General features: G+C 38.8%; 1 protein-coding gene across 3 annotated transcripts in view; it reads right to left on the bottom strand.

Moving 5' to 3' along the window:
• The window catches only part of DHRSX (dehydrogenase/reductase X-linked), a 173700-nt gene that overhangs the window by 118356 nt on the left and 42883 nt on the right, over positions 1–12461 (bottom strand). For 2 of the 3 annotated variants that reach the window (XM_051633909.1, XM_051633890.1), the window contains exon 3: positions 2268–2336. The exons of the other annotated variant lie outside the window; for it this stretch is intronic. In XM_051633909.1, coding sequence (XP_051489869.1) covers positions 2268–2336 — 69 coding nt within the window. The remainder of the gene's footprint in view (positions 1–2267; positions 2337–12461) is intronic. 3 annotated transcript variants of the gene reach the window in all.

Raw genomic sequence — 12461 nt, 5'->3', positions numbered from 1 at the left:
CCAATAATCCACCATCTTTTGGCATCAGCTCTGGTTTGAATGCCTTCAGCATGGGAAACCAGGCTTCCTGCCTCCCTCTATTAAAAAATTCTGTCAGCCCTCACTTTTCCCTGAAGTGTAGATGATGTCAAGTAAAAGTACTTACCCTTAATAGAGAGAGCCCCAGAGAGACAGTGGGCCAAGACACAGAAGAATGATATTGCCATAAAAACACTGCAATTACATGCATTCAACAAGCCCAGCCTTTTCCCAGAGCTGTCTCTGGGGCTGTTTGCTCTTCATATTGGCTCAGTCAGGGAGTAAGGAGAGAACAAGGTCTCTAGCTTGCTCTTGCTGCTAAGCTGCTAACAAGCAAGGAGATTTTCCTTGTTACTAGAGATCTGGATAGCAAATTGGTGGCATTAACTCGTACAGTTATCCATACTACAAGAAGGACAGCTACATTGTCCCAGTCCTTGATCATGCTGGCTGCCCAGCAATATTGTTTTGAGTAGTTCTCCTTTAACAGTTTAATATTCCAGATGGGAACATTTTCTGTAAGCAGTTTTTTCACGCTCAAAAAAAAGCAGGGAGGAAGGTCAAGATCACTGACCTCTAGTTTTCAGGCAGTGACTAAGCAGATATTGAACTGTAGCGTTTGAAAAGGTGATGCAGTCACACAGCCTAGTCTTGGTCTCAGTATCTGCACACACATCCCATTACAAAGCAAAGCACAAATTCATCAACACACAGTGACACCAGACTGCTGCTGAGCCTTGCACAAGTCCTTTGTACAGGATAATGCACTTGTACATACAAATAACTTTCAATCCGTGAAAAATTCTAAAAAGGCAAAATTCTTCCACTTTGTTCTTAGGCAGAATCTACCAGGACCTGAGATTACTAATGTCATTATAATTAAAAAGAGGAGCAACTTCAGTCAACTTTAGAAACACTTTCAGCTTCCTTAGACTGCCAGCTCTATCTGGTCAAAGTTTCCAACTGAAGGTTAAAGCTTACTTTGTTCAGAAACAAGTAAGACTGAGGTGCTAGAAAAGTCTGTGATTACCACAGATGTGAGAAAATAAGGCAGAACCTGGTCTATTTAGCTTCACACAGGTCACATGATGCAATTAAATCCAAATGGTTTTGGTCTCTGCACAGAAACTTCCAGCAAAAGATTTAAACGATGTAATAATTACCTTTTTCCTTTCATGATCCTTCTGACTATACCTTAATTTATGATGCTTTTAACTAGCATACATGTATCCTGAGGCTATGATGGGTGCACATTTATTTAAGTCAAAAGATAAATCTTAATGAAAGGGTTTTTTAACACCATAATTAATGTATTTTGATCATCATAACAGTAATTATTAGAGGCACAAAACCAGAATCAGATCTCAGCAGAAGCCATGAAGATCCTAAATAGGGTGGAGCACCAGCACTGCCCTATTATTTTGCCAAGAAGTGATACATCAAAGTGGCAGCAGTGAATCATCACACACTACTAGGAACTACACCCAGTGAATCCAAGAGATGGAAATACTAGATGCTCTAACCTCTATCATAAACTGCAAATTATAACCACATAGCAGATAGCATGCAATTTGCCTTTTCTCATAGTTATCAAGCTATGTTCTCCTTATGCCTCCCCCAACATGATTGCTCATCAGATTAAAACAACAAAACTTGAAGAACCGCAAAAATGTAGGAATTTTGGCTTCATATGAAAGGTCCATCTATTTTTCAGATCACGGCTTTATTTTGTGAAGTATTATAAGCTCTCACCATGTGCCAAGTAACACAACTAGGCAGCCCTGTTCTTTTAGAAATAGTTTTTATTTCTTAAAAAAAAATAAATTAAAAAAAAAAAAGAATCATCTTTTATGGGATTATACACACCATCAGAGGCAAGACCAGCAATGAAAAAGAGCACAACCCTCTTTCCTGCTGTCATCCTCCCCTTAGCAGGAATGACTAGTATTCTGATTTTCTGCCCAGCTATTAAATCTATATGCTCAAACACAAGCACAGGCAGACTGCAACTTGCAGCCAGCCCTTTTGCAATGGCACATGGTAAAGAAGCAAAAAAACCCCGAAAAGATATTTAAGAAAACATCCTACTCATTTTACCTTTGGGTCAGACTTATTTGAAGAATTAGTAAGAATTGTTTCCTCAGTACTAAAAATGTGTGACAATACTCAAGGGGACCTTATCTAAAAGAAGATGCCAGCAAAAAGACAGGAATAAGGAGTTCCTTAAAGAAAAGGATGTAGTGTGGTACCTTTTCCAGACAAAGTTTCTTCTTGTATTTTCTTCACTGCTTCTTGGCCCTCCCTCTCATTGTTTCCAGCTGTTACAATAGAGAAAATGGACAATTAGTGATGCAATCAATTTGAGGACAGTGAATATAAGCATGGCACTCTGAAGGGCTAACCACAGTGTAAAATCCAGGGTGAAGTTTTAGGCAAAAAGCTGGGATTCATTACTGTCAGGCAGAAGAGGTTTACAAGTGCACTGCTGTTGACTGGAGTTCTGCCTGTTTATCTCATTTATTCATACAAAATAGGACCATCTGCTGGCTGGACTGACAGAATTGGGATGTGAATCTCTCAGCCAAGAGAATTATAACATATCCAGGTTTTACAAAAGCTTCACTATAGGTTAGAGTTGACCTCCCCTTGCTCTTTTTCCAAAATAAAGACTTCCACAGTCAGAGGAAAGGTCCCACTACCCTACCCCAAATGCTCAGGAAAAGTTTTAGTAATGCTAACAGAAAATGTGATTAAGCATGAAAGAGATGCCTTTTGTGCCTTTCAGCTTAGGTGGACAGTTAATAATTGTCTGACATTTGTTTGGCAATTATTTTATAATAACTTATATGAAAGCAAAAAACATAGCACAAGCAAAATATTACATTTGGTAATACAAGATAATTTTTTTTTAATTAACATTCCAGTTACCTATCCACGAATATTTTCCATAGCATGACGCATCAAAATGCCTATTGTTTACTATCTAAATTGGATATAAATACTGATAGCTCTCATGAGCTTCATGAAGTTGCCTTCTTCCTTTCCTGATTGTATAAACCTCTGTCTTAGTTTTTATGCAGGCTTTAACTCATGCCCCTCTACAAATGTCCTTTCCTCTCATTCACTATGCAGCAGAAATGTCAGGTTTTCCACTTTTTTCCTCATTTTATTTTATTTTTTTAGTAACAGTGAATCAGCTTTATCAAAGATAAGGAAAGAATCACAGTGTCATCGAAAAAGCTGAGGTAGGAAGGGACATCAGGAGGTCATCTAGTTCAACCTCCTGCTCACATTAGTTGGTACACGTTTGCATCTGCTTTGAGATGTTAGAAACTGGTATCAGCTGATATCACAGAGAATATGTTCAAAAAGTGGGAGTAAGCCCTTTGAGATAGATCATGTGTCATCCATTGGTTGCATTAGCTGAAGGCTAAGAGCATGGACGGGAGATTTTAGGGACGGCCTGACCACTGTGAGGAGGTAGGCTAGTGCATTATTTTGAGGATGGAGTTTTTGCCGTGTTTCTGTAGTAAAAAACAATTATTTGCAACACATTTGTTTTCATGATATGCAAGAAGACTCTATATTTACATAAATGTATCCAAAGAAAAGACATTTAGCATTCCAGATAGTGGAGAGAAAAATAATTACCCCATAAAACCTAGAGTCATACTGGCCTGTAAACTGTTCTCTATAAATTCTATTAACTATGGAATTACACTGCTCAGACTGACCAGGAAATAAAGAAATACCAAATAAATAAACAAACTAAACAAACAAAACCCCCAAACAAACAAAAAACCCCAAAACAACAACACAAACAACAAAACAAACAACAACAAAAAAAAAACACAAGAAATCCCAACAAACAAAAAATAAACAACCAACAAACACAAATGAAGCAAACATCATTTGCAGTATTTTCTTCTCGCTGTTGGTTTGTTTGGGGTTTTTTTTTCTGTTAAAACCATCCAGCCTTGTACAGAACAGAAACATTCAGCTTGATGCTAATTCCCAGATATAGCTGCAGTGTCAACAAACAAACCCTCCAGTGAAACTGCCATTTCTGTGGAAATCTGCACACCGGGGCTATGGGCAAAGGATCAGTTTTTCTCACGGTTTCACCTCAAGTGATGTACTAGAGTAAGATTCCAAACTCAGCGTGTTATCACACCTGATAGTTTTAGGCTAGAAACAAAAATACTCTGGTGCCAATTCTGTGAAGGTCTTATTTGATTCCTCTTTCATTCAGTACTCCTCATGCTGAGAACAGGCTTATTAAAGCCTCCAGAGTCTTGATTTAACTCTCAGTATGTTCAGTTAATTTGTTCTTTTAAAAGAGCTTGTGTTCACAACAAATTTTAATTTGCTTTATTTTGCTGTTATAGAAATGATTATTCATTAAAGCCTTCCAAATGAGCTCATTTTATTCATATTTACATATTTTTCACTGTAGACCACTGGGAAAAAATAATTACTTTGCTAAACAGTCACTTCAAATGTCGGTTTCCAGCCTAATTCAAGAGAGAGACTGCAAACCAGATTCTGAAGGCTGGAGTATCAGAAAATTAAAATAGCCACAGTGAAAGCTGTTTACTCTAATAGTGGCTTTTGAAAGACTTCTTTCAAATAAAACCCTGTAAAAAAGAATAAAGACACTGAATGACTGACCAAAATCCTTACAAAAAGTTCAAAGACACATATATCAGAAAGATGCCACAAGACTGGGAGAGTAATCTACACTTCTGAGTTAGCTTATGGAGATCAGCATCCTCTTGCTGAGGGTGAGTGGGAGAGGAAAGGGACATTGCATCCTTCCAGGATCCTCCAAGCAAAGTGAGTGATAGGCATGAAAAAGAGCAACCTGCTTTTAAGTGCTACATTAATTACTCAAAATTTTAAAAAATACTTTTGAAGTCATCGAACTAACACTGACTATCAGTTGAGAAAAAAACAAAAAATAATGTGTATCTTCTTGATGGATCACTGAAGAGCACAACCTTCAAGTGTACTGACAGCACTCTAAACTGAGGAGGGGGACAGTTTACTATACGAGGGTCAAATTCTTACTACCATCTGCTGGTTTAGATCCTCAGTAGCATATTTGTAGTGAGTTTTTTGATATAGAGGAGGATCCTCTGGCTGGACTTTTTTCCAGGGATTCACCATAAATTTCATACATTTGGCATGCCAGAATTTATCAGTTTTAAGCACAGTAGCACCTGTACTGTAAGATCTACTTACTCTGGATTCAACTGTTTTGGAGGGGAGGATAAGAAAGGGAAGACAGGCCATGCTTTTTATGCAGTGAGAGAAGCTGAACAAAAGCTTTGAGAAATAGGGATTCAATGTCTTGAGAGCTTAGATCATCAAAATACCCAAAACCATAATAATCTTGCTTTTAATGCTAATTCAAAGGGTCTTTTGGGAACTCAAAGTAGATACAGTTGTCTCAGGAACTGTTTATGCAAGCTGTTCAGTGCCTCATCTGATGTTTTCCTTCTACTTAGTCCCTACAGAGTAGTGAAAAATTCAGGTGAAGCTGATTCAGTAACAATGCTGAATATAACCAATTCTGAAAATAAAACTAATAACAACAACAAAAAAATTCAGGATGCACCTGTATAAAATAGGATTTCATTTTAATGGCATGAAAAATGTAATTCCTAGTAAAATTCCAAAACTCATGTTGAAAAAACAACAACAACAACAAAATGGAAAATAGAATTAAATACAACTTTTAGTAAAAAAAAATTACTTTCCTCTTCAATATTGATCGACACAAACTCTACAAGTCAAAGCACATTGATCTAAAGCCACCACAGAAGTACACAGGAAAATTCTTAGCAGCAGCAGTAAGCTTTGGATCTTACCCTAAAGGTCAGGCTCTGTCACCCTAATCATTTCAGTAGATTCTAACTCTGAAAGTTATTTCAAGGATTTGAATAGAATTATCATAAATAATTGCTCCGTCTGAAAAAGGATGGCAAAAACACAGCCCACAGAAATCCAGGACAGCTGGAAAATATTTACACCATAACTAGTTAAGGGGTCCTGATAGTTCTACGTGTTTTCTTTATACAATATTTTTTATTTCTTTGAATGAGAAAATCTCTCTAAAAGAATAATCGTTACTCACACTCAAAATTTATGTGCTAAATTGATCCTGATTAAAAAACAACAACAACCAAAAACCAAAACAACAACAAAACAAAACTGAACAAATGAAAGATCTGTCCCAATTGGTGTTTTGTAAAAATAGGAATTTGCAATCTTGATATTTCACAGGAATGTATTGCAGGGCATTATAATGACATTTAAAATAGTCTATGCACAATGATACAGCCTGAAGAGAATAAAAGATTGCCTGAAGAGAATAAACCCAAAAAGCCAAAAAGTCCTTGCTTACCAAAGTTAGCAGGGAGAGAATTTCCTTACTTCCAGCAAGATAACACAAAAACTTTTTGAGATGAACCCCAAGAAGATGCAAACCACCCAGGACGTGGTGGTTCAGAGAAGGACCCAACCCCTCCAGCCTGGAGAGCTGCCCTGTGCACCAAGGTCCCCCTCAGCCTGTGGCAAGCCCCAGGGGGACAGGCAGGGGCAAGCTGCCTGGCAGCAGGGCAGCCAGGCTGGGACATCACCTCCCAGCCCTCCCCACACACCCCAGCCTCTGACAGGTCCGACCCCCTCATTCCCCAGTGCCTGGGGGACCTGTCTACCTAAGATAAACTCTCATTCCTTGACTTACTTGGCTGTAATTACTTATCGGTTAATCCCTCCAGTGATGAATAACTTAGCAGGATTTGGAACCTGCCCTGTGGTCCTCCCCACTCCCCCCGACCACTTCAATGAACCCAAGTTTAGAGGTGGTGCCCATAAAGTCTAATGGATATGTGTGATACCAGGAGAAGCTTGGAGGGATGGTAATAAATTTTGTATAAAATGTAATCCATCTGATTAAGGAGCTGCAGAGGGTGATGGTTACACGTCTTTGTGCAACTGAATATAAAATATAGTCCAACTGCAAATTTGAATTAAGGTGCCTCTTCAAAGTAGCATAATCCTCAATATGATGGAAGGGCAACTGATTTAATTAGAGTGCCAGCCTGAAGACAGGGCTTGTAAGGGCACCCAAAGCCTCAAGAGAAAAATGAAGTCCTATAAACTGGTGTTATGAGGATTGAGATTTCATGAGGATTAACATTTCATGAGTGTGCATGGCACTGCACAACAAATAGCATGTGCCTAAGAGAGAGAAATGAGTGCCTCTCAAAAGCTCTGAGAATGAGAAATTTCAACTCAATACAGTTTTTTTAAAGAAATTAATAATATCTTCATTTTTTTTTTTTTAAAAATAATCTTGTTTAGGAAAAGGGAATATAGATCTTGGGTCTCACTCATAAAACTTTCCAGTTATGATTTTTTTATTCAATAAAGACAGGTATAAGGAAGTGACCTAGTGTAAAAAAAAACATTGGGAAAGTGACACAAAATATACAGAAAGAAAGTGATACAAAACTTTCTTATGTCTAGAAGTACCACACGTACTTTGTCATCCAGTCTATCATACAGGACTCACAATTAAATACATGCCTTTTTGACATGATAGGCAAAAATATAATTGTAACTGCCCTTCTGAGAAAAGAAGCAAAACTGAGCAAGGAGGAAGGTGTCAGTTTGCAAAGAGAAATCATTCTTGCCCCAAGTTTCAGCTACCCAGCTCTTCCAACGAGCAGTTCAGAATGATCCTGTTTACCAAACCCAAGACACATCCAGACAAGTGTCCTGTTTCCAATGATAAGCCATAGTAGGTGCTTAAGGAAAAAGTGAGCACTGCATCTAGGAATGATGTTTTCCTATATACTCTCCCAATAGCAAGAATGTTCAGAGATTTCCTGACTCAAAGTTCACACCTAAACTCTCAGTGAACCTACCTCCACTACTTCATATAATTGCACTTAGGATTCATTCAAGTGCTTGGCTGCCAAAGGGTTCTGAGACAGCAAGCTCTGTGATTAAGTGACACACTTAATTACATATAAAAGCTTGTGCTTCAGTGGTGGATTTTTGTTGGGTTTTGTTGGGGTTTTTTTGTTTGCTGGGTTGTTTTTTTAATTTTGTTGGATGTTCTCTACTTTGTCTACAATAAGGCAGAGAATAACCACTTCTTATTCCCTTTCTCTATACCATTCATAATTGCATGACATCACACCTCAGTGGTAGCAAGCAAAAAAACCTGTGTTTATTAGCACAGAGCCATCCTGTCCTCCCCACCATCCCTCTCTTTTTTTTCCCAGTTTTACCAGACTCCTTTTGAATATTCACAACAGGACGAACCAACAACTTCTACAAAGGAAGAGGGACACTTCCTGTCCTATTTTAATCTTCTTTCCTGCTAAGTAGTAAGATTGTATTTGCCCTTCTGACTGGCATTGAAGATCTTCTGCAGAGAGCTTTCAACAGTAAATATTTTTTTTTTTGAGTGCTATTAGTAATTTAGATCCTATTCTTGTAAATATAAATATGGGTTTTTTTCCTCATATGCAGTATTTGCATTTACTGACACTCAGCAAAGTGAGATTCTTCCCTGTTCTTCATGGTAGTTCAGATTTCACAAGATCACCAGATGGCTGAGGCTGGAACACACCCCTGGAGACCATCCAGTCCCACCCTCTGCTACAGCTGGTTGCCCTAGACCATGTCTGGTCAGGTTTTGAGTATCTCCAAGGATGGAGACTCCACAGCCTCTCTGGGCAGCCTGTTTGACAACTCTCAGTGTAAGAAAGTGGGTTTTTATGCTTAAATGGATTTTCCTGCTTTTTAGTTTGTGCCCATTGTCTCTTGTCCTGTCGCAGGCAGCATCGAGCAGACCCTGGCTACATCATCTTAGCTGGCTCCATCACATATTTATGTACACAGAAAAGTCCCTCTGAGCCTTCTCTCCAGGCTGATCAGTCCCAGCTCTCTCAGCCTGTCCTCGTATGTCAGATGCTTAAAGCTCTTAATTACCAACAGTCATATTAATTTGACTATCCTAAACACATTTGCCCAAAATGCAGCATCTCACTGTTCACTCTTCTTTCTGTATTTGTCCTTTATAAATGTACTGAACATATGGCTGTGGGATCAGGAGACTCTTTGCTCCATCCCAAAGCTGACATATAATTCCTAAATATTGTTTTCTGTCTCCTAATCAGTCACTAAACTTCAAGAGACTTTCCTCTTACGTCAATAAAAGGTAGCCACTTTCAAATCTTTCAGCATGAACCTTGCCAAAAGCTTTTGAAAATCAAGATTAAATTAATACACATGGTTGTTAAACTCTTCAAAGCATTTAATACATTTTAATGAATAAATTAAGCAAATGTCTAGAAAAATGGCACTATTCCAAAAATTATCATCACATATTTAACTCTGCATTTTTTACAATGCCTGCCATTTTTTTCAATATCAAAATCACACTCACTGGACTATGCACAATATCCTTCCCAACAGTCACATTTGACCCCCTTATACTTGCTGCTAAATTAAGGATGATTTAAGGTCCTAGAAATAGTCCAGAAATAAGTTTTATGTTATTAATGGATTTTGTTTTTAACCACAGTGGCTTGGTTTAGTCTGTTTTAATTTATTTTCTGATGGGTGGAGTGGCTGAGGTCACTTGGATTATTCAGCTTGGAGAAGTGGAGGCTGAGGGGTGACCTCATTGCAGTCTATGGCTTCCTCATGAGGGGAAGAGTTGGGGCAGGTACTGATCTCTTCACTCCTGTGACCAGTGACAGGACTCAGGGAAATGGCAGGAAGCTGAACCAGAGGAGGTTTAGGTTGGATATCAGGAAAAGGTTTTTCACCCTGAGGGTGGCTGAGCACTGGAACAAGCTCCCCAGGGAAGTGGTCACACACCAAGCCTGCCTGAGTTCAAGAAGCGTTTGGATGATGCTCTCAGGCACATGGTGTGATTCCTGGGGTGCCCTACACAGGGACAGGAGTTGGACTCGATGATCCTGATGGGTCCCTTCCAACTCAGCATATTCTGTGATCCTATGACTCTACTCATAAGCACTCCATCTCTTTAGATGCTCATTTTAAGTACTTCTTTTAGAAGAGAGAATGTAATGATTGCCCGTCACAGAACACATTTTCAGATTGAAGACCCTAAATCCATTTGGTTGTTCCTCATAAAGATGCTTCTTCATACTCCTGGTAATCTTGTCTTCCTCTAAACCCTTTCCATTTTTCTGCTACATGTTTTGAAATAGGCAGACCAGAACTTAACATAGCACGTAAAACACAGACACACAAAGGATTTCTACAGTGACAAACTCACACTGTCTGTTTTGTTTGTTCATTTTTGAACGTTTTTTAATACTTGTTTTTCTTTTTGTGAGCTACTGAGCACTGAGTTTTCATAGAAAGATGAAAGTGCTGTTTGTTCCGTTGTTTGTTGCTATTTTAACAACAGTTTCAAATTTCCCAAGGAATGCTATAATGAGTTTGCTCATCAATAAGTAGTCTCAAAACACTCCCAGTTACCAAAAATCCTATAAATTTTACAGGTGAAATGTTCAAAATGAATAAACAGTAACATTTTTTTTTTAAAAGTTCTCAAGGTTTCACAGTGGGCTGACAATTAAATGAATGACAGGTGGTCTCTATTTCTTCCCAGAAAAGGGAAAGGAAAGAGACTACAGAGGAAAGACTTAAAGGTTGAAAATCTACACAGCTTTAATGAAACAATAATGATGAAAAATAAAATCATGAGATATATACAAATATATACAAAACCACTATCACACTCCCCACAAATAATGCTCACATCACCACTGAGGTTGCAGGCAGCCCTGGGAAAATCCTGGTCTAGGGTCCTGGAGTCAGTGGCAGATGGGAGCTGGATGCAGGAACACATGGATTCAGGAACACATGGACCAGGATTTAAGGCAGAAGAATGGACAGAGTCCTCCCAGGACATCAGCCACAAACAAACATCAAAACTAGATCAGGCTGCCCAGAGAAGTAGTATAAGCCCCACCCCTGGAAACCTTCAAGGCCAGGTTGGATGGGGCTCTGAGCAACCTGATCTAGTCGAAGATGTCCCTGCTCACTGCAAAGGGGTTGGACTGGATGACCTTTCAAAGTCCCTTCCAACCAAAAGCATTCTATAGTTCTATGATTCTGTTCTAAGAAGAGAGCTTGACCCTCATGATCCCTCAGATTTATACTCAGTATGATGCATATGGGTTGGAATACTTCCTTTACTTCAATTTCGGGTCACCTGCCAATCTGCTTCTCCTCCCAGAAGGGTCACAGGTGTGACCCCTTTTCCTCCCTTTAATTTCTGGCACAAAAGAATTTTAGCACAATCAAGCAGTGCCCTTGGTTCTACACACCATTCCCAAAAGTAACTATAAACATTGAGTGTTATCAGTCCTGAAAGCAGATACTGAAAAACACGCTGCTAATTTCAGCAAGTGCAGCTACTTAAAAGTGCACCTACTTAACTGAAAAGTAAATTTACTCAAAAGAAAATTGGTTCTATCTTGGCTCAAACCAGGACAAAAGGAAAAAGTTTTTTTAAAGCAAGGACAGTGACAGCCTTCAAACAGAAATTAGGGTCTAAAGTGTTTGACTAAATCCTTACTGAGTGGGAAGGCCTGTGTATGGCTCCGTGCACCTGCAGAGTGTATAAATAACAGACAGAACTGGAAGTGGAGTTCTTAACCCCCATTTCTGTGTACTGATATGTTAAAAACTTAACCAAGTGACAATTATACGGCAACCAACATGCATCTTAGAATCATAGAATCATAGAAAGGTTAGGGTTGGAAGTGATCTTAAAGATCACCTAGATCCAACCCTCCTGCGAGGGCAGGGACACCTCCCACTAGATCAAGTTGCTTAGAGCCCCATCCAACCTGGCCTTGAATACTGCCAGGGATGGGGCTTCCACGACCTCTCTGGGCAACGTGTTCCAGTGCCTTACCACCCTCCTAGTAAAGAATTTCCTCCTAATATCTAGTCTAAAACTTCCCCTTTCAAGTTTTAAACCATTGCCCCTTATCCTCTCACTACATGTGCATGCAAAAAGTCCTGCCCTAGCTTTCTTGTAGGCCCCCTTACTGTTCATACCAGAAAAAGGAAGCCATCACCCATTTTTAAAAGGCTGGCAACATTTTGATACCTCCTGACTAACTCTACAAACCATTCAAGCCTAACAAAACCTGGCCAAAGTAATGAAGAAAAATACTTTTATAGAAAAAGTTATAACTCAAGCATCTCATACATCTATGTACAGTGAGAAAAGGCTATTAAAATACCCATATAAATTTTCAGTAACTGAAATTAAATAAAACCGCCTTTGAAAATTAACAATTGCACTATCTTGATAGGGTTTAATTATCCTTCTAAAATCACTTTGTTATATTATACAATGTAAGAATTGT

This window comes from Apus apus, chromosome 1, assembly GCF_020740795.1.
Source record: "Apus apus isolate bApuApu2 chromosome 1, bApuApu2.pri.cur, whole genome shotgun sequence".
Classification (NCBI taxonomy): Eukaryota; Metazoa; Chordata; class Aves; order Apodiformes; family Apodidae; genus Apus; species Apus apus.
The sequence above is the reverse complement of the archived record's forward strand: the minus strand, read 5'-3'. Positions and strand labels throughout refer to the sequence as shown.